The sequence below is a fragment of the Tribolium madens genome, unplaced genomic scaffold (genome assembly GCF_015345945.1).
Source record: "Tribolium madens isolate multiple individuals breed KSU strain unplaced genomic scaffold, Tmad_KSU_1.1 Scaffold_19;HRSCAF=116;Tcas5.2_LG9, whole genome shotgun sequence".
Lineage (NCBI taxonomy): Eukaryota > Metazoa > Arthropoda > Insecta > Coleoptera > Tenebrionidae > Tribolium > Tribolium madens.
In genome coordinates this window covers 10880215-10902883 of record NW_025400983.1, presented here as the reverse complement: position 1 = coordinate 10902883, position 22669 = coordinate 10880215, and the positions used below count along the sequence as shown (strand labels likewise).

The following is a 22669-nucleotide window of genomic DNA, read 5'->3' as shown; positions in this document are numbered from 1 at the left end:
GGATTCTATTCAATAATATGAAAGGATTAGTGTGAAAATGGGGTTGCGGTAAACAAGTGTAGCTATTTTATAAATTAGTTTATTTCTTGAAATACCTTTTACCAAAAGAATATACACAAAAATCACATATTTCATATGTACAAATTTCTAGTGTTAGCTTGCTTTGTAAAAATCGCATCACACGATGTTTGGTAATTTTCAAGGTGGTTAAAAATATCACCAACTTGTTGAGCTATGTTCCAGAGAGCTAACAAATGTTGTTACAGAATACGTCTATTTCTAACTTTTTGTATAAATTGAGCTACATATTGATTTTTTAGCTAAGTTAAGTATTAGTATCACCTGATATAGTACATAGAAGCAATTTTGTTGCTGGTAGATATTGCAATTTCGCAAGCAATTGGTACGGATTATAACGATCCTGAGATAAATTTTTACACACCTACATATTATGTACAAAATAGAATCTTACTCTATCAAATAAATACAAAATAATTTGACAAAACAGATTTACACAAGGTTTAAAACTCAAATAAATAAACAACACAACATATTTCACTTTAAAATGACGAATTCATGTGTTAAAATTTGTTAAAAGAGTTAAATTAAAATTAATTTTTCATGAAATTATGACTATTAGACTGGTTCCGTTTTTACAACTCACTGCACTTTCCTTCCGACATCCACACTAACTATTCGATGATTGTCAAAGTTCTTTCAATAATGCCGATTTCGCATTCTTCAATTTGTCTAAACGTTTCAGTAAGTGTGTATTTGATGTTTCCAATTCCTCAGCTCGACTTTGTGCTTCTCGTGCCTAAAATTAACAAAATTTAGTTTACGTAACACATTTTTGCAAACACTCAATCACTCGCAAAAGCCTTGAAACCGACATAATTTATTATGTACAAACCCAAATGCAATAAAATTGTACTGTTTATCTAGGACGACATTTTTGTACAAGTAGCTAGATAACAAAAGTAGAGTAAAACCAATGGAATGTGGTGACACACACCCTATCATCCATACATTTTTGCAACGTTTGTAGCCTCTATGTGATTTTTTATTTTTCAAATGAGTTTTTTGACTTTGAATGTTGGTTTTCTTTTGTTATCTAATAAGGGGTGCAAAAACAACAAAAAGATAAATTAAGGGTTTATTTATTGTTATTGTACATACTGAAATGACGTGTTAGATGTGTGTTAATTAAGTAATGAAAATGCTACATTACAATGAACTATAGGTCATGACAATTATAGGGCTCCTAGGGATTGTCGGAACAAAAGCCGTTCTCGTTGTCGTATCAAGGCCACATTTGAGGCTTCCACCAGTACTAATCTCTGATTCAAGTTGACAACCTAATACAACTCACCCTTTTGAAATAAAAATCAAGACAAAACAAAACAAATTTATTCATTCCGTGAAAATGAAAGCAAACAATAGTGTTAGCAAGCAACTACTACTACCTCTATATACTTTCTGAGACATCAGTGGAGTCAGTTAAAGAAGCCTGCAAGTAAGAGAAATCATGCAAAATCAATAAAAGAAGCGTGCTTTTGCTTTGGTGATAAATTAGCGTTTTTGCATGCATTAATTACCTCTCTTTGCAATTTCCGTTTTTCGGCCTTTAGGGCCTCTTCGGCCTTTTCCGAGACTTCGGCCGCAGCCTTATACCTAATAACTTGACTTTCAAGCCTTGCGACAGTCGCCTGTAACGTGGCGACGTCTTGTTCGGCTTTTTGAGCTCGAAATTTGTAATCGCCGAGTTGTTTACTCGRTTCCCCTGCAATAATATAATCAAAAAAAAWTTTTGCATATTATTTTTATTACTTTGTATATCTATTTCGTCTAAGTCGTGATCTGATGACGGCCCGTTCAACGTCCCGCCCGCATTCGATTTTTTCCGCTTACTTCGTTCCTCTTCTAATTCTAATTTTAAATGGCTAATTTGATCCAAAAATTCACCTTTTTCTTTCATCAATTTCGCTAATCGCACATCTAGACTTCCTTCTCCTGCGCTTTCCAACAACTGGGCATTTTCTACACTAACTAAAGCCTTTTTCGGTGTACCTATACTACTAAGACTGATATCGCCGTTCCTTTGTTCTTCTTCATTGATCGAATCCTCGCCGACGATGACTAAACCTTTCTCGTTTATCAACTGATCTCTTTCTTCTAGTTCAGCTCTAGTCACAGCCAAATCATCTTTTAATTTTGCGCACAACCGTTTTAATTGGTCGAAATCGCGGCACTTTTCGCGGTGCTCTCGCTTCAACTGCGAATGCTCCTCTTCTAATTCTTCTAACCTACTCAAAACGATCAGTCAATTGCATTTTTTTATTATTCAAATTATTTACCTATCTTTAAGCAATTCCAGTTGATATGTGAGAGACGTTTTGTCGTTATCCAGTTGGGCGTTGGCGATCATCGCCTTGCGGAATTTCTCCTCAAACTCCTTTAGTTCATTCTGAAAAAGAAACGATTCTCAAGCAATTAAATTTGTCGTTTGTTGACATCTGATACGGTATGAACGTAATTACTGCTTATTTTGCAAAATTCAAGTCTTGTAGTATAAATTTGATGAGTCTTAATTATTGTCAGAGAATTCGAATTTCCGGCTCCGCCATCAAATTTACAAATAATATGACAAATAATTTACAAAACAACAGTAACTATTAAAAGTTAACTACTATTAGAAAAGTTCCATTTTTATTACCGACAAAATATAAAGGCTATTAACAATAAGGTGTTATTTTAATTAACACATAAGATCAAAATGTTATGTAAATAATAATTGACTAATAAAGTAAACTATGACAATACGGGGTAAAAAAAGAGATTTTGAAATTCTTTTTAAGGGAATTTTTTTGACCAAATTTATACGATTTTAACTAATGAGAAATAATAACAATTTTAACGTATAAATCTTTTTTTACTGGATCTCGAGACGGATGCTGAGCTTAAGAATTTTATTAAAAAATGTATTGCAAATTAAAATAGTTTCGTAAGTATATACACTGACAAAAAAAAAGGAAAATTATTTTTTTCCATTCATGAAACTTATTTTTTAGGCTGGCAACGGCGTTCGTACCAACTGCCGGTAAAGAATTTTTAAGTTAGTTTTTTTAAACAATACCATAAATATTTTGCTAGTATAACAAACTAGTATAAACATTCACAGAATGTAAATTAAATTATTTTTGCCTCTTCTGATCGCTGGAATCATTTCTTAAAATATCTACCTATTAAACTTACTCTTGTATACAGTCGCGGTTGTTTAAAACTAAGACACTTTGACAAATCCAAAATTTTGTTATTGTGAAATGGCCTGAAACTGAAGTTTATAAAATGTCATTCAAATAATTACGAGTCAGTGTCGTAGAGTAGAAAACTTAACTTCAAAACAATAAACTTCAACTTTGTTGAACAGAAATAACTAATACTTTATTGCAGCACCAACCGAATCCCAAAAATTTAAAATGGATATAGTCACCTTTGATAAAAACCTAATTTACACTTTTTTTTTTAAATAGCAAAAGTATAACAAAAGTGAATGTCTTAGTCACCGCCTCCTTAATGAAATGTATCAATATCCCGCATGGGCATTTTGTAAAAAATGCATTGGAGCAGTGATTCCGATTTTTTCTTAGTTACGGGGGTTACTAAGGAAAAACTGAATGATTTTGAATCATTAACGAAAAATAATGCAATTAATAAAAGCTGGGAAGGAAGTTTATAACAAAACCAGATACGCCAGGGAGAATTGATATTATAAGGTTGAACCCTTTAAGCTAAAAAACTGGATTTGTCAAAAAAATTTCCCCAGATTAAAGCGCCAACGGGAATCAGTTGAACTCAAAAAATGCCCAGGCGTGAAAAGAATTATTTCTATGGYGACGGCGATGTTCTTAGTTTTCAAGGGCCGCGATTTAAGATATTGGTTTTCGGCATAAAATTGAGTAGTTTATCAGTTAAAAAATATTTGACATTAAAAGAGAACGCTTCAGGTAGCATGACGGTATTGTCACTTCAGTTTCTTCATAAGAGTTATGTGATGTAAATATCTTCGTTCCTATATGAAATAGGTGGTTGATTTTGACCTTACGAGTACAAATCTCACCACGTTTGCAGCAGGATTTTTCCTGCTCTAGTTGGTTTTATATTCAATTAAGAGCCGAGATGTTGACAACTGTTAACAACAAAAGTTAATTATTCATAATTTATTATTATTTATCATTATAAAGTAAAAAATTGCAAAACCTTTTAGAAATTTGGCAAAAGACTATTAAATTCTTCACATGTCTTCAGCTTCCCTTTTAATATTATGTATTTATAGTTGACAGATCGAAAGCTGTCACCGTTCATACCGCCAATGCAGGGATCAAAATAATCAGGAATCTTAACCAACAATGGGAGGGCAACAGTGGCCGGCGGCCATCCCTCGATTTTTTTCTTGGAGCACTGTTGCTGGTAGCGGAAGCACTGTCTTTTTTTAAACTAATGTACTCGTATATCTTACATTACTTAAGCTCTTCCATTTTAAAGCTTCCGAAAGTTTGACAAAAATAATTATTAAAAATAGTAGATTATGTTATTAGGAGTAAAAGTGATTGTTTATGTGGCGAAGCTGAACGGTCATTTTGCCGAACGGAGTGAGGCAAATGGTTTCAGCTGAGCCACATAAACTCACTTTTACTCCAAATAACATATACTATTTTATCTGCAAACGATTCAGATGCAACGAAAAAAATAATCAAGTAAATCACCTCAATAATCAGGACGCTTTGCAATAAAATCATAACAAACGTCACGCGTCAGTTTCGGAATTTGTGTTGAGATTTCGAAATTGATTGATTTAACTGGTGTAGTTTATAGTGCAAAATGTCGAATGCTGATAATCTACCTTGTACCTCTCCAGAAAATGCTGAAAAATCGAAAGGGACAACAGTGGTAAATGTCAAAGTAAGTGTCAAGTAAAAGTGAAAACGCCTAGGCGTAAAAACAGTGTTTTTACTCCATGTCTGAAAAGTAAAACTTTTACCTGTGTCATTTAGTCATAAAAGTGGTCACTTTTGTGACGTTTGCAGATAAAAAACTTTATTTTCAGAATTTCTTTGAGTGAAAATTATCAATGAAAACTATATACGTATTATATCCAAAATTTTATTGTTTTGCTTTTAATTAAATTCTGAATTTATTTTAAAATTAGTCTTTAGTATGAAAACAAAATAATTTATATTTTGTAACGTATTAGATTAAGAAAACCTGTCATAATTCTTTTTATTTTGTACTCAATGTTGATTTTAATAGATAAAATAGTCTTTTATCGTATAGTGAAATAAAGTAATTTTTATCAGAATTCAAGAAATTCTGGTAGGTGAGTACAAAATAAAACAAAATGTTATACATGACGATAAAAATTGTTTATTTTGTATTCAATGTTAAAGAGTGCTTTTATAAACTAATTTTAGTAGACAAAGTAGTCTTTTATCGTCTAGTGGAATAAAGAAATTTTTATCTACTGTTTATATTTTATCAACTAATTTCAGTAGATAAAGCAGTCTTTTATCGTCTAGTGAAGTAAAGTAATTTTTATCTACTGTTTATATTCAAGAAATTTTGATAGGTAAGTACCTACAAAATAAAACGAAATATTATTATACATGACGATAAAAATTATTTATCTACTCGTGAAAAAATTCCAAAAAAGTCGTGACTTCGCCACTCGTAACTTAACCTTTTCACTCGTAGATAAACAATTTCTTTATCGTCTTGTATAATAAATAACTATTTAGCTACTCGTGAAAAAAGTCCACACGGAACATCGTCACTCGTAAACTTAACCTTTTCACTCGTACATAAACAATTTATAGTTAGTTATTATACAAGACGATAAAATTGAATGTTATCTTTGAGAGCAATTTAGCGCCGAGGCGTCAGCCGAGACGCTAATACACTCGAAAAGATAATGAAAATTTTATCGTCGTGTACAATGTAAAATTTTATTCAATCCTTACTAATTTTGTAATTTAGAGACAAAATACTTTGGTCGTCACTTTTCTGACACTTTAATGTAATTCAAGCTTTAACGTTAAAATAAATGACAATTTCAAATTAATGACAGCTATTATATCTTTATATCAAAAATATGTACATACAACTTGTCAACTATGATTGACAGTAGCTAAAAATAAGGTTAACAGTCTTAAAGCATGCTTTACAATTTAATGTCACTGACGACCAAAGTATTTTGTCTCCAACTGTAGTCAATTTGGTCGATATTTATAAATGTCAAAGTAAAAATCAACAATGAAATCTAATGTCAAAGATCGTTAGCAACTAACAACCGCAGATATACAATGGATGTATTTTTTATCATCTAGATGATAACATTTCATTTTAACATGACGAAAACAGTAGATAAAATTCAATTTTAACATAGAGGATTGAATAAATAACTAATCTCAAAATTATTTTTAATTTTCCTAAACAATCCCTAGAAATAAACTTAAAGTCGTCCTGTTAGGCCCGAGACCACCAACATAAAAGACGCAAAACACAATACTTGTCTGTTTCTAGTGATTTTAACGTTTTTAGGATATTTAAAAAATCCAGCCTGCAGCTGGCATTTCCGAAATTTCCGGAGAAAACAGCAATGCGTTTCTTTGTTTATTTTTACCCGCAAATCCCTGAGACTGCCGCCGTCCTCCAGCGAGTCCTCGGAACTCCTCCTGCTGGAGAGATATCTGCTCCCAGCAGTGGCCGTCCTTGCCGTCCTAGCCATCGGTTCTGCCAACATATCAAATTGTCGATCGGCATTTTCTTCTTGTTCTTTCTGTTGCCTCTCCAGTTCGCGCATACGTATCTCTCTAGCTTCAGCTCTGGCCTGTCTCTTGGCCCACAAACGTGCCTCCGCCTGCAAGACATCCAAAATTAGACAAAAAGTCACACTCCCTAAATCGCCCTCTACTTCATTGCTGCAACTTTGCATTAATTCGTGGATGACATTGTTAGAATCCGTTTGAATTCTCGGCCCCTCGTTATCGGTCGAAGTTTCCGATTTCGTTACCCCATCGATTTGGACCGAATGGGTGCTCATTTTACTAAAATTTTCTATTTTTTGCAACTAACTGTACTTCGTTCATTATACACAAAACGGTTTTTCTTATCACTACCATAGTTTATCAACTGATAAGTGTGACACTTTTTTTACAATTTACAAGTGATAGATCGAATAGGCAACACCTTTGAAGCGTGCCTCACAGTTAACTCACTTTTGATTCATCGCAGCAAAGCGTAACAGAGAATTGTGATAATACCTACTTAAACAGTAATTACAACAAGGTACAAGTCTCAAACTTTGATAAATTTTTATGCAAATTGAAGCGATAGTTCCACATAAACCTCGAAACTTTTATATCTGCAAAAAGGCAACAACACAACTGCGTTTTTAGAAGAGCCTATCTGACTTGAGATAAAAATTAAAGGTGACAGATTTTTTGATAAAAGTCACAAAGTAAAGTGTTGTCAATAACGTACGAAAAACAATAATTATTAAATCTGTGAAAATTAAAAATTCGAGTTCGTTGATACATTTTGAATGGCGATGGAGCTACCATCTCGCGAAACCATGACTCAAAGAGAAATGATATCATCCTTAAATAAAGAATACCACGTTTGGTCTGTGTCAATACATTACAAATGAATGCCGTTGGATGATGGAATGAGCATTCCATGCCATCATTTCACTGCATTTCAGAGAAAACATAAATAAATAAAAATACAAGTTTTCATTTGTATTTATTTAACCATAAATGAGAAAACTTCATGAGCGGCGACATGTTTATTTTTAATATATTGTTACATCATTGTTTATGATGCGGTAGGATGTTGGGAATATTATTTATAAACACAGTAAAGAATTTTAGTGGTGAAATTTTTATTTCAACTATGTTAAACGTTAACTTTCTGTTTTATTTCCATTTTATTTTCATTCTTTACGAGCAAATAAATCTGGTTAATTTGATCCACACATTTTTTTCAATTTATTGAATAAAACGAGAAGAACAGGTAGAGATGAATAAAAATGGGAGAATTTTTATTTATTTTGTCGTAAATCCTCATAATTAATATTTTTTAAAGAAAATTACTACATGTTTTTACGACTTTATTAAATTATAATAATATATAATCAGAGAGTAATAATTTTGTTAATAAATGCGCTCTTTCTTCACTTACCAGAATAGAATGTTGTTTCTTAATTTTTTTTATAAAAATACATTTAATCAATAAATAATGAGGTATCAAGTAGGCAATAAAAAGCTGTTAATTTTAAAAATAGATTTAAAACTAAACAAAATACCATTTTCCAGTACCCTGTTTTAAATTAAATCCCCTATTTTATTTAATTTATGTATTTCTTTACAAAACCAGGCAATTAAAACGCATTCAGACAATTTTTTAGAATATATATTTTTTTTAATACCTTACTTTAAACTTGTCCTATGTAAGAGTTTTTGGGTTAGGCTTTTGTTATTCAGTAACAAATATACATAATTCAAATTTAAAGTAAAAGAAATAAACCCAAAATCAAACTAAAGATAAAACCATTCAAAAAGTTAATTTTCTTCGGCAATCGTAATTCAAAATTTAAAAAATTGCTCTACGGGCGATTTTTAATTTTTATTAGAATTCTGTCAAATTCCAAATAGTTGGTTCCAAATAGTTTTTACAAGTAAAATATTTTTGCTTTTTGTATTAAGTATATTTATGAATTACAATGATATTAATGAACAAAGTCGTTCGTACGACATTATTTTTAAAAGAAAATGTAAACAAAACCCCTTTGAGTGCGTTAATTTTTAAAATTAAGGATAATATTGCAACGTCTCATGATAATCCAGCCTTGAATAAATATTTATTATCTTCTAATTGCCTATGAGCCACATATTGGTAACTCTTATTATACCTACATACCTTCGTTACAAAAATCAACAAAAGTAAAAATCAATAAAATATCCAGCAACATACGAATACGAAACAAAAATTTGCACAACTTGTACTAATTAACTAGTAAATAATATAATTACGAGTTATAATCTTTATTTATTTACCCTTAAAAAACAATGGTCGTTTATTTAATATTTAACATTTGCACAAATAAAGATAACGATTGTGTTTATTAAGCCTGTGTTGTACACCTCATTAAAACTAAAACATTCATGTTGTTTGCTTTCACCACAAAATTTCACAAAAATATAACAAATTTTTGTTATATTCTGAAGTCGTTCCATAAGTAGTCTCATACATATTAATTTTTTTTCCATAAACTTTCGTTAATAAAAAACTTTAAAAGGAAAGTTGTTTACTTAATCACGTCCATATTTAAAAAACCCAGATGACAAATTTCAAAAGTAGTATCGCCCATTATTGAAAATTTACAAATTCCCCGAACTACCATTAGATTTTATTACACTCTCGTGGGTTTGCACTAATGGAAGCAATAATAATGAAATCATRAGTTATAATTGCAAATGTGACCTTATCTCGAGTTTTCATTAAACTCAAAATTTTTAATTAATGGTCTTGTCAAAACGCAGTTGATCAATGTTGTGATTATTTATCAATACACAAATGAAACGAAATGTCAGCAAACAATAATTTTTGTCACCATTACCACCCCCGCACGTGATTCACTACTCGACTACTTACATTTTTCTTGCACAATGAAACCGTCGTCACGAACAGAACATGAGCTGAAGCATTCTCGTATAAACAATCGCTCAAGGAAGGCGTCCTTCCGATTTGATAGCCCCATTTCGAGTGCACAACTACTTCCGGTGCGGCGACCATCGTCCTAAAGATTTTTTCAAAAACGCGACACCTCACAATACCGAATAAAACCATCAGAAAACTACCGGCTTGACGCTAAACTTGAATAAATATTTGTATTTTTGTGATAAACACGCGTTTGAATMAACAGAAAATTTTTCCTTTCACAACTTTAAGAGATGTTTCATGATGTCGGCGATGCAGAGACACGACATAAGACTGCCGGCAAGAACTATTCATACATAAATACCTACGAGCGAAACCCCTCATAAGAGACGCCGAGTTCATTCGCCCAAAAATACCGACGGAATCGACCAAAGTTGAAGAATTATCAGTGGAGGCGGCCGAAAGTTTTTGAAGGGTATTTTTAAATGGAAGAAAAATCGATGAAATAGCTTTGATGTGTGTGCAAATCGTAATAATAATAATAAARATAATATGACGCACTTTATTTACTTATCATGAAAATAAAAGCAACTTTCGCTCTGGTAAAGCCTATCGACTGTACTCATAAATTGTGCTTAATTAGAACAAATTTCATAAAAATAAATTTTGATAACTTGTATAATAGGTACAAGAACTTACTCTACTCGATTAGTTCGTTCGTCATGCAAATACTCATATGTAAAAAATTACTTTTAATCAAGTTTAGTCATTTTTGTTACAAATACTTACAGTTTTTGCAGACGAATTGTTACTGAATAGCAGATCAGTTCTCAAAAACGTTTTAGATACGTATTACAAACAACATTTTTTGTTAAAGCTCCCAAAAAACGAATTCACACCTCTAATTAATTTAAAAAATTCCGKCAAAATTGACTTTTCGTCCGGAAAAACTCAAATGAGTCCCTAAAGRAGTAATTTTCGGGAGCGTATACAAAACAATACCGTGCGATAATAAAAATAAATTAGAGTAGGCGGTGATTAAGGTCCTTCAGATGGCAATCCTGATTTTTGACATCAAATGTCAGCGGAAACTTTGACAAGTTTGCGTTTTATTCCTTTTGAATGAAATAATGTTCACTTTAGAGTAGAAAATTTTTATTGCTGTACAAGAGGAAAACGGTAGATGGTCATTTTCACTTTCAGTTTGTTTGTGGAAAATTTTCAGCCCAGATTCCCAGCCAATGTGTTGCCAACTGTAGAATTTAATCGACGCTTACTCTAATTTATTTTTTAATTGATCGCACGGTATGTTTTTTGTGATTACTTCATTATTATTATTTATTTTATCATATTCGTACTGTCTCCATATTTGTTATGAGAACGGTAACAGCCTAGGCCGTCAAAGTTTAACATCTATGAGAAGGTCGACGTTTCGACCGTTCTTGTAAGACTCATCTTCCATAACTGTTATGGTTTCGCTTGTGGTATCGTTCAGCTCAAAACATAAATAACGTTTATTAATCGTCCTTGATTCAGATACTGAGTTACCGTGTCATCGCCCTTCCTATCATTCAGCCCTTTGTCCTGAAGATGCCCCTTACAAGAGCGTCGGCCTTTACTTATAATTTGACGCGCTCCATCTAGGAAGACCTAGAATTCAATCTAATAACTATGGCCGCGAAAGCCTACGTTTTTCCATTTAACAAACGTTGTTACTTGAAAGGTTACTTGCGTTAAGTTTGACATTGTTTGACTTGATTTTAAATAATTTTGCAAAAATTTTCTAGTAAACACGAAAAGTACTAATCGCCACACGGGCGGTCACCTCGATAATTATAGATATTAAATATTTATAAATATTTCGGCCAACTATGATTTTTAATTTGTTTTCTAAGATAGTTGCTTTTTAATATTTAACAGACAGTAATAATAATCTAAATGTAAAACTTTTATTATTCATAATAAAAGAACTTTTAAAAATTATATTTTCGGATTTGTAAAATAAACATTAAAAAAATGAGGAATCATAGTTGCCCGACGATTTCGAAATTTGCTATAGGAGCCTAAAAGTTGATTCTAAATAACTTTTCTTAATAACTTTTRGTCGTATTTGCCACTTAAAAGCCACTTTACAGTAAAAAAAGTTTTTTTTGAAAATGTCTAAGGCATACTTGATTTTTCAAAACTAAAATTATGTCAGAAACTATAAAACAATTGTTTTTAACCAAGCAGAGCTGCATCTCAAAAAAATAAATTTTAAATCGAGAACTTGTCATCTTTTACAACAGTCGTTTCACCTATCCGGGGACACACTGTACAGGGTCAGTCACAGGAGAGTTACTTCTGGGCAGCGACCCATTATACAAAGTGGTTATAAATGATTTTCATCTAGCCAACTGTGAATTTTCCATGTCAAATAAAAAATGCCGCTTTACGAAAATAGGGGTACCTACTTGTTTTAACTCAAAATTAAAAAATCGCCGTTAACTAAGCGTCCACTTCGGAAATAGACTTCATTTATAAACTTGTTTTCTTCAAAAGTATACATTATTATCAATTATTATTGGAAATTAGTTGAAACAATAAAAGTTTAACAACAATTTATTATTAATAAATAAGTGACACTAATGACAGAACTAGAGCTTTCAAAAAAAGTAGAGCGGCACAAATAAAGTTACATGCAAAAAAATTCCAATTCTGTACAATTCATATAGGCGTCTAGCTTCCTCATTTTTAAAAATCATAAAATTGAATCCAAGAATACTTTGCATATATTTTCATTTTGACATTTAAAAAGTAACAGTCAATTTTCTAGAATTTATTATTACACAAATAACGTATGCTCTTAATCCAAAATGCAAGAAAAATGCTGCTGCGGTAGCAGTTCTGTACTTGGAGCGAATTAAACAACAATATAGAACGTAATTGTTGTATAACTATTGTATAAAAATAAAAACATAAAAATGACCGAACTATTAATTGTCCAGGTTGGTATATACAAAGTAAAGTTAGGAGAAACGTATAAAAAAAGAAGAAAGAAGAGTAGCCAGAAAAATATGGAAATAATATTTTTTTCTGAAACGTTATTAATGTATTTGCTTGTAGTGTAATCAGCGATTTTATTTTTATCAAAACTTCCACTTCCCACGTACCATGTCCGTAGAGTGATAAAAGTTAAAACAAAACAAATTTTTTTCATTTAAATTTCACCTTGAAGAAAGTAATACCTACTAGTCGACAGTATTTTTTAAATACTTTATTTTTAGAACGAATTGGCACGTAAGTTTTAAAGTGTGCAGGTGACAGATTCGTACGTAATTACCCTTTATAAAATACTCAAATAATTACCATAAAATTGTTATTATCAGTCAGACGATAAAATTATTCTTTTAACAAAGACTACAGAGACAATAAGATCCCAAATTCTATTTTGACAAAACACACCAATCTTATTATCTTTTTAACAAACAAAATACAGTAGACCACAAAGATAAGATTATAGTTAGTATTTATGCCAAGAAATCAGTTATACAWGACAAATAACGGTGTCCTCCCTATAGGTAAGTACCATAATTTAACTTCTAGTTAATAAATTACTTTTCATCACGTGCAATTGTCACTGACGCTATAAAAATTTAATTAACATAATAAAGATAGCGTTATCATAATATAAAATTAATTAAAATTCATAGCATTCGTACTTTAATCCTTCCATTTATTTGCATCGCGGTTCGTTTACCGGATCCAGACATTGCGGAAGTACCCCGAAATAACCCTTTCCGAAAATAATCTCCGGGGTAAAAAACACCGGAAATAAATACGTTTCCGACATCCACCGTCGAAATCTAACCGAAAAGTACAGCTATCAGCCGCCGACGACAACGGCGTTCTCGTTACAAATATAGCGCTTTATTTTCATTCCGGGAGTCTTGTATGCATCCTCACCTATATCCGTTCCATCTCCGAATAGCTCCGATTTATAAATACAATATGTGTAACAATACGTTACCTCTTTGGCGATTTGGTCGAGCGCTTGGTCCTCTGCAGACGATTTGGCTGCGATACGTCTTCGGCCGCCAACGCCGTCCATGGCGAGGAGTTACCGGAGAGGACAACACCGACACCAGACCTGGACAATACACAAGAAACGTCACAGGGGACAAACACAACAGGCCATAGTTGGGTTAGAGGGGTTAGTAAGAGAGGACAATACTAAACAATTTCGTTACCAAATTACTAAAAATGTTTACGAAACGGTAAAGACGTGTTTACTGCCAAATTTGCGGATCGTTAACTGGCGCCGAAATCGGATTAAAAAATATTCTTTAGATATTCACAACAAACTAATTTACTACAAACCAAACACTGATTAAAAGATTAAAAAACTAAACAAAATAAATGATTTTAAAAATTATAAAAAATACAGGTATATACAGGTGCGCCAGAACTTGCGCCCCAGAAACAAATGCTTTATAAGGTAAGATACCAGGAACATGGAAAAAATGTAAAAAAAAATTCCATAACAATTTCAAAGTTATAAGGGTTTAAATTTTGCACTTTGACTTTATTTATTTCTGTTGGAAAAATAATTTTCCAAGTTTTTTTGCTATAGGTTATTAAAAAAGCAAACAAGGAAGCTGTATCAGGAATTATAACTCTGTTCAATGTTTGTGGCTTTTATTGGCAACATTTTTGTACTATTACTAAATAATTGTAAAAAAATAAATTACTTTTCATTAATTATTAATATCATTAAATAGACATAAAAAAATGTCAAATGTCAAAAAATAAATGTCAAATTTTTTTGACAGATAGAATTTTTTAAACATTTTTTTCATGTTCCTGGTATCTTACCTTACTTAAAAATTTTCTCTGGGGCGCGAGTTCTGGCGCACCCTGTATATATAATACTCTAGAATTGTCGAATAACCAAAACTTCAACAAAATCAGATTCTTTCTCTAATATTTTTGTAAATTTAAATTGTTTCTACATACCTATGTATACATATTGCTTAATAAAATTTAAAAAAAAATGTATTTAATAAATAAAAAAAGGCAGTATCTTTAAAAAAATGTAGTGGAAAACAAGTTTAAGGTCAAATACACGAAAAACCACAAGAGTTTAAAGACAAATCTTGAAAGCTAATTGAGTAAAACTCTGAAAAGGTTTTTTTTTAATAACACGAAAACAATTATTCCTTTTTAATTATTGATGCACAAAAAGTTTAGGAATTCTGTCGATCGTACAAATAAAATCTGATGCATTGTCATCATAGCAATTTGAAACAGACATTACAAACTTACAATTACAATTGCGAACACAAAGTTTTGGTCGTCAAATTTATGTAAACCATGCTTTATTGTCATTATGATTGACGTTTAAAACGAAAATTTGAAAGTTTTAGTTAAAATTTATTTTTGGCATCGATTCTCCGAAACAATAATGCCAACAATAGGTTCAAAAAAATATTTTAATTTGTTGTAATTTTTTCTCTAGCTCAGGATAAAAATTACAAAACCCGAAAGTGAGGTTAGTTGCATAAAGCCCGTTTTACATTCTTATATCAATCGTACGACAAATCGTCCAAAATTCCGTGTCTGTAATTGTACAGCCTTTAATGTTGTCAATGTCTCAATCTCATTGGTAACTGATTATTTGCGAATTTATTTATTTTTAAATATTTAAACTTTTTACAAGACAATTCTATTACATCAAACTCTATTGAAGTTGATATTATTGCAATAAACATAAAACTTTGCTTTGATTTTTTTATTAAATTTTAATTAGATAATGTCATTTTAAAAACGAGATAATCTAATTTTAAATATTTTACAATAGTGATGACGCCATCAAATGTTTGTGTTAAAATTAATTTTAATTTAAAAAGTACTTTTTTCTATTTCGGTGTTAGAATAAGTCTATTCCAGCACCCAAATGACGTCATTTGAGTGCTGGAATAAGTCGTTGGCGTTAATTTAATTTTAGTGACGGACTTTCTTCACAATTCATTTTCAAGTGTGAAAATAAGAATTATTTTTATTTTTACTGCAGCCTATTCGTAAAATTATTCCACATAAATGTCGCTAACCATCGCAAAATTCTCTAGAAAAAAAATTTTTTTTCGTTTTTTAATTTACAAAATGATATAAAGCGGTAAAATACAAAAAATAGTATAAAGCACTTGTTGCAGAAGGTTCTTCAAGCACTCATTTGTTCCTCAACTCGCCGCTACGCGGCTCGTTTCGCAATTTCAAATTTGTGCTTGAATACATACCTTTTGCAACTTGTACTTTAGTATACCATTTAAATAGCCGTGAAAAAAAAATTAAGTAATCAGGTGATTTTTCGGGACTATGATTGTCCAATAGAATTTGAAACAAACTTCACATTCACTCATTTAAAAGTAAAAAAGTAGTAGACGTACGGTCCTGTTATATATTGTTATTTATTTGTTTTTCGCAAAAATAATTAAGAATTCTAAAATCATAGATCTTATAATGTTTATAAAATATTCAAAAATTAGAAAAAACCGTAGAAAACAATTGAAAAGTGTCAGACCATTTCTTGCGTCATGATACAGAACAGACATCCAACAAGTTAAAAGTTCCCATGACAAAAAATTGTTTGAGCCTTTTTACACGAGATATAGCTCTTACATTTTGGGTTAAGTTTTTGGCCGTTCACATCATGTTTTTTTGAATTTAATTAGCGGAAACGGCAGATCTTCAACATTCAACAGAGAGCTGTTGAAAAAAATCACCAATTTGTGTCTTAAGGTAAACAAAACATTTAACAAACTAGCACTGCAAAAATAAATTAAATTCGACAACAACGAAAACAAAAGAGCTAAGGTGTCTACATGAGAATATGGAAATTGACAGTTTTATTTTTTATATAAGGGCTTGAAAAAAATCTTAATTAATTTTTATGTTTAGCGAAGGTCTTCTACACCATTCGAGAGTTGGTCCGACACTTTTGAATCACCCTGTAAGTACATTTATTTTCAATTTTATTCACAAAAACATTTCTCCCCTATCATAATTTAAAGTAAACATTTTTATCTGTTTCACATTTTTCTACATTGTATACATTTTTCCTTAATTCTACAACAAATTTTCGTTAACTTTTCAAATATTTATAAATAAAGTTGGTCTTCACAGTATCAAGTTGAAGCCCTTTATTGACAAATTTTGTTATCATTCAATGTAAGATCAATAGTTATTTTCAAGTAAAAAACATTGTTGTTTTGTCTATGTCGATATATTTCAATTTAAATCCTAATTTAGCTTTCCTAACATAGAATAAGCTGTCCTAATAACAAGCACAAATGGAATTCATTTGTTTTTTTACCAAGTTTACTGTAAACATACATGGAATTTACATTTGAGCAAAGAAAGAGCTTCAACGTACCTTTTGTGACTAACATAAAAGACAAAGTAAAACCGTATTCTTAAGAAATTTGCATTTTGTAGCTCATTTAATCGAATCGTAGATTGTATCACATGGCTATTAAAACTACCATAAAAACGTAACGTGCTTATGGTAATCTAGTAAGAACTTATGGTCTTACGAACTAATCAAAGAGTGACTTTTTGCTCGTGTACCATATCTATTACCACAATTTTTTGAAAGAAACGGAAATGAAAGCCACCACAGAATGTTGGAAGTGTATCTACTTACTTGTACTTTTGATAAAGATAAGTGGCCCCCGATAGACAAATTTGCTTATGACCTTTATTTATCGAAAAAAATAAYTTGTTTTAATGCGAAATTAGCTGATTAGTAGTGACATGCACAGAGTTAATCGGAATAACAAACAAGCTGTCTGTGCTATRAAAAATAGAATCTATTTTAAATTTGGAAGTAGTGAAAAATTCGATCAGAAATGTCCGATTGTGAGAGAAGTTTGGGGCTGTGGAATTGCGGAAGCGCCGCCCCGTTCAAGTACATCAAATAACGATACTTTTTGACGTTAAAAAATGCTCAAATAAATGTAATAATCGTTTTGAGCAAGCAGGTGTTAGTGGGTGTGCTCGTTGATACCTGGCGACCTGCCAAAATACGAAAAACCACCTAATACTTACTCGCAATTCTTACGGCTCATCTAATTTCCTCCTGTTTCAAAATCATTATCGGCTCGTAAAAACGTTCAATTTGATGCGAATCSAGACAAAATCAATTACTTCGATCGACCTCTGGAGACGTTTGAGGGGTGTAACGATTACAAAGAGATTTACAAATCTTTATCACACACACATCAAAATAAAACACAACACATGATAATTTCTTGATAACAACAAGACACTATTTTATCTTATCACAGGACAACTTACGAAATATTTCAAGTTATATGCAAAATTCCACACATGTGTAAATTTGTGACGACATTTCTTTTTCGGTTCGCGATCCACAACTGCCAACATTTGAAAAAATTCGCAAAATCCCCCAAATAGAACTGTCAAACAGGCAATGTCGCAAACCTAACAAAACCAACTTAGCGATTATTTTATTTGAACGTTTTCTAACAATTTTCTGAATTTACTCGACTCAGCCCACGCCAAAAATCAAAATACTATGCAAAATTAGACTTAAAAAATCAAGAATTACGTAAACTTAACTCTAATTTTCTAACTGTACAAAATTAACCTCACTTTTTAAAAATAATAACTTCTGTTTATTTTTAGAGCCATTACCAGCAAATTAGTATCATAAGAACCTGAAATAATGTCAGCTAACGTAAGTAATTACTGTAATCGATTCGTTCTGAAAATAATGAATTGAAGGTGGACAAAGTTGTAAAAATATACAGATCATTAAGTCTTGTGCCATCATTGGTTGGGGCTAAATTAATCAACAATCAAACTGTTGTCCATAGTGTATGGTCACAAAGAAACTTGGAACGGGGCGAAAACACAAAATTTGTGAGAAGCATCGGGATTTCCCCTGATTTAAGCAAAACATACGAATCATTACCTTTTGATATAACTAATGAGTAAGTACAAATACGTGTCTGTCCTCCCTCCAATTAATTTTTCCAGACAACTGTCTACCATCTCACCATCTGAAAAATTTAAAGCCGTGTTACGAACCTCCAATGAAAAACAATTCATTGAAGTGTGGCAAAACCAGAATTTAACAAAAATTGTTGATTTAAACGCCTTGGATATTCATGGAGACGTGTACACTGATGGTAGTCATTTCAAAAAAAAATTGTTTTATAAAAAGTATTTTTAAGGCGAATTTCGCTCGTTTGAATGGTCACCAGATGAAAGCAAATTACTCTACATTGCCGAACTGAAAATTCCCAAATCTGAGCCTTTCTACAAGCGATGTGCCAAAAAACCCAAAGCCAATGACGAGTCTGACAAGAAAGCCCCGAAAGGGGAGGAGTTTTTGTACAGACAAGACTGGGGAGAACAGCTAGTTGGTAAAAAACGTTCAGTCATTGCGGAATATCATTTGGAAAAAGACGAAGTTGAAATATTGTCCGGTTTGCCTGAAGATGTTTGCCCAGCACAAGTGACCTATTCGCCAGATGGAGCGTTTGTTGTGGGAGTGGCTTACAAGACAGAACCCAGAAAATTGGGGCTCATTTATTGTACCAATAGACCGAGTACCATATTCACGCTAGACTTTGCAGGAAATTATGGTGAATTTATAAATTGTTTGAATTTATGATAAAAAACGTCTTTTTAGTGCCTTTTCCCTTGGATAATAAAGCCGTCAAATGTCCGATTTTTACTCCAGACGGGAAGAATTTAATCTGGTTGCAAAGAAACGCAGGGGGGCCCCATCATTCTGCCATGAGTCTTATGAAAGTCCCCCTACCGTTGGATACCAAGGTAGTAAAAAATGTGTGGGGATTCCTTTAACTGTGTTTTAACAGACAGTGCCAAGAGCCGTGTTAGACGTTGTAAAAACTGAAATTAAAACAGACAATGATAGGAACTTTTACGGATTGTACAATATTGGTTTTATTAAACGTTGCTTTGCTAGTGGAAATAGATTGGTAGTCTCAACTAATCAGAAAAATACAATTAATAGTTATATCATCGATATTGGTAAATATTTGTTATAAAATAGATTTTTATTGAAAAGAATTTGTAGACTCTGGAAAAATCACTGAATTGATTTATGAAAATGGAAGCCAAATCGTTTTGGACGTCTGCAATGACATTATTTTAGTCAGTCGTCGAAATTATTTAATGCAAGATAAACTAGCAATTTGTAAATTGCCTCCAAAGGAGAGCGAAGTGCCCCTAAATTGGACTGAGCTCACAACTTCTACTACACAAGAGGGCTTAGAAAACTGCATTTATGAGTATCTTGACTTGGTTCAAGAGGGCAATGATAGTGTCAGTACGTTTTTTTTTTATAAACATGGGGTTCATAATTAGGTACTAAAAATTATATTTCAGAAACTTACTCTGCCATTTATTTGGGCCCCAAAACCGGATCAGAAAAATCGGTAAACTTGGTCGTATGGCCCCACGGTGGCCCCCATAGCGCTTTCGCTAACAATTTCTCCCTTGAAGCCTCCTTATTTCTTTCGCTCGGTTTCGGGATTATTTTTGTCAATTATCGGGGCTCAATTGGGGCTGGCCAAAACAGTGTGAATTTMCTCCTTGGTAAAATTGGTCAGTCGGACGTCTCCGATTGTATTCTCGCCACTCAAACAGCTCTGCAAAAGTATTCTTGGTTGAATCCGGACGGTTTGGTGCTTTTCGGGGGTTCCCATGGTGGTTTCCTCGTCACGTATTTGAGTGGGAAATACCCAGATATGTTCAAAGCTGTGGTTGCCCGAAATCCGGTCATTGATGTTGCCRCAATGAGCATTACTTCGGATATTCCGGATTGGTGTTACGTCGAAGCTGGCTTCGAATATAACCAGGCTGATAAACCTAGCGAAGATGCGCTACTTGCCATGCGCAAGGCTTCACCAATCGAGCATGCGCATAAAGTCAAAGCGCCTACTATGTTACAAATAGGGTGTAAGGACTTGAGGGTGCCCCCGCATCAAGGGCTGGAATATTATCACAGATTGAAGGCAAATGGAGTAAAAGTCAAGTGTGTAAATAACTATACAATATTTTTTTGTTCTGATCATTTGCTTTCAGGATGAATTTGTACGAGGACAATCATCCCTTGGCCCAGATACCTAATGAAATGGATAACTTGATTAATTCATTGTTGTGGTTCCAGGAACATCTCTGATTTTTAATCTAGGTTTAAGTGAAAATATCATATACCTTGTATTTTTTATTCAGAAATAAAAATGTACAAATTAAACAGCAAGCAGCTCTTCTTGTACCTTTTTCCATGCGGCGAGAGGTCCATGTTCAGGTCTGTACCGAACATTGCAACCGTCAGGTGCTAGCCTTCCTTGCTCCTTCAACTTATCATAAACCTCACGGTCATATTTGGTAAAACCAAATTTCTTAGAGACGTAGATTTTCTGACGTCCAGGGAACTTAAATTTCGCACGACGCAAAGCTTCAATGACTTGAGCCTTGAATCTGTCGCTAGATCTCACACTCATGATTGGTTGGCCAATGTTGACACGCGCGACAGTACCTTGGGGCTTGCCAAAAGCGCCTCTCATCCCAGTTTGGAGCCTAAACACAATAAAATTAATGCAAGTCACGCTATGACACATCAACGTACCTATCAGCTCCAGCACATGACAACATTTTATTGATGCGGATAACATGGAAAGGATGGAGTCTCATCCGAATGTGGAACTGGTCTTTACCACAATTCTTAACAAGGTATTTGTTGGCGCAAATACGTCCGGCTTCAAGAGCTTCCGAACTCAATTGTTCATATTCGTCAGAGACTAAATGAACGCAAAGTGGGAAGTCGTCCACTGTTGCTTTCTTCTTGCCCAAGTCAAAAATACGGATTTTTGGGTCGGGCACACCACGACAGAAACGTGACTTGGGGTAGGGTTTGTTTTTGCAGTAACGATAACTGAAAAAAAAAGACATAAATGGAAGCGTTTGATAGTGGTAAAGGTAACCTACCATCTCGCTGGACGTCTACCCATCTTAATCTGGAAAGAAATAAACGAAATTATTACTAAAATCAAACAGAAWATGAAAAAACAAGTAAATTAATAACAAATTTGTGGCAAAATAGTGAAAGATGATTAAAATAATAGCGAAAATTTACTTACGAAGTAGACGTGATAGGAGGACAACAATGAAAAGGTTGACAGTCAGTTGTGCCAACCTGAAATGGAMAGATACGAATGTGGCAAAAGTTCCTAAACGCTTTTCAAATTCCAAAATAATTTTTGGAAAATTTTGTTACTACACTAGCGGGCGCGGAATTTTGGACGATTTGTCATTCGATTGACATAAAAATGTAAAACGAGCCTTGGGCAACTTTCGGGTTTTGTAGTTTTTATTTTAATAGCTAGAGAAAAAATGACAACAAATCAAAATTTTGAGCTTATATAAAAAAAACACGCATTTACCTATTGCTGGCATTTTTGTTTCGGAAAATCGACGCCAAAAATAAATTTCAACTAAAATMTTCAAATTTTAGTTTCGAACGTCAATCATAATGACAATKAAGTCTGGCTTACATTGACATTTTTTGAACTGACTGTCCAAAATTCCGTGTCCGCCACTGTACAACTTTTCCAAATGCTTTTATTCATTTATGTCGAAGCACAGATTAGCTAGTTCCAGCTAATCTGTGGTCGAAGTTTCGGGACAACAGTTAGGGTTCTGCCATGTAGTTTAGGTAGGTACACTTGGATGCAAAAAAATCGGAAAATGTCAAAGCATAAAAATGTCAGATTTTTATATTTGTCCATAGTTTGAACATGGCTTAATTCTAAAAAGTCACTTTAAAAAGTTCAGTGTAAACTACCTTTTACCGTCATCATGACTGACATTTGACAATTAAACTTTTTTTTTTGTTGTTAAAATTGTTACTTAGGAA

At 32.6% G+C, this 22669-nt stretch overlaps 3 protein-coding genes across 13 annotated transcripts; 1 reads left to right on the top strand and 2 right to left on the bottom strand.

Annotated features, from left to right (window-relative positions):
• Positions 1-63: 63 nt before the first annotated feature.
• Positions 64-18145, bottom strand: LOC123015797 (leucine-rich repeat flightless-interacting protein 2). Of its 10 annotated transcripts, none has more exons than XM_044415764.1 (7): positions 17803-18131; positions 13727-13846; positions 6680-6916; positions 2358-2467; positions 1831-2306; positions 1599-1783; positions 64-817 (listed from the first exon to the last, which is right to left on the bottom strand). In XM_044415764.1, the coding sequence occupies exons 2-7, from the start codon at positions 13805-13807 to the stop codon at positions 707-709; spliced, it is 1200 nt and encodes a 399-aa protein (XP_044271699.1). In that variant the 5' UTR covers positions 13808-13846; positions 17803-18131; the 3' UTR covers positions 64-706. The 10 variants fall into 10 exon arrangements, with proteins under 10 accessions (XP_044271699.1, XP_044271701.1, XP_044271697.1 ...); XM_044415766.1 differs by having other exon boundaries at positions 18052-18070; XM_044415762.1 differs by lacking the exons at positions 13727-13846; positions 17803-18131 and adding exons at positions 1467-1510; positions 9712-10135.
• LOC123015796 (acylamino-acid-releasing enzyme-like) lies at positions 13253-21013 on the top strand. 2 transcript variants are annotated; one of them, XM_044415757.1, is made up of 11 exons: positions 13253-13909; positions 16654-16705; positions 18403-18454; positions 18502-18710; positions 18757-18908; positions 18954-19367; positions 19415-19560; positions 19605-19779; positions 19826-20077; positions 20137-20785; positions 20836-21013. In XM_044415757.1, the coding sequence occupies exons 3-11, from the start codon at positions 18443-18445 to the stop codon at positions 20930-20932; spliced, it is 2106 nt and encodes a 701-aa protein (XP_044271692.1). In that variant the 5' UTR covers positions 13253-13909; positions 16654-16705; positions 18403-18442; the 3' UTR covers positions 20933-21013. The 2 variants fall into 2 exon arrangements, with proteins under 2 accessions (XP_044271692.1, XP_044271691.1); XM_044415756.1 differs by lacking the exons at positions 13253-13909; positions 16654-16705 and adding an exon at positions 16964-18351.
• On the bottom strand, positions 20965-22013 carry LOC123015799 (60S ribosomal protein L10). Its single transcript, XM_044415769.1, has 4 exons — positions 21894-22013; positions 21742-21770; positions 21383-21688; positions 20965-21333 (listed from the first exon to the last, which is right to left on the bottom strand). The coding sequence occupies exons 2-4, from the start codon at positions 21762-21764 to the stop codon at positions 21003-21005; spliced, it is 660 nt and encodes a 219-aa protein (XP_044271704.1). The 5' UTR covers positions 21765-21770; positions 21894-22013; the 3' UTR covers positions 20965-21002.
• Positions 22014-22669: the final 656 nt, after the last annotated feature.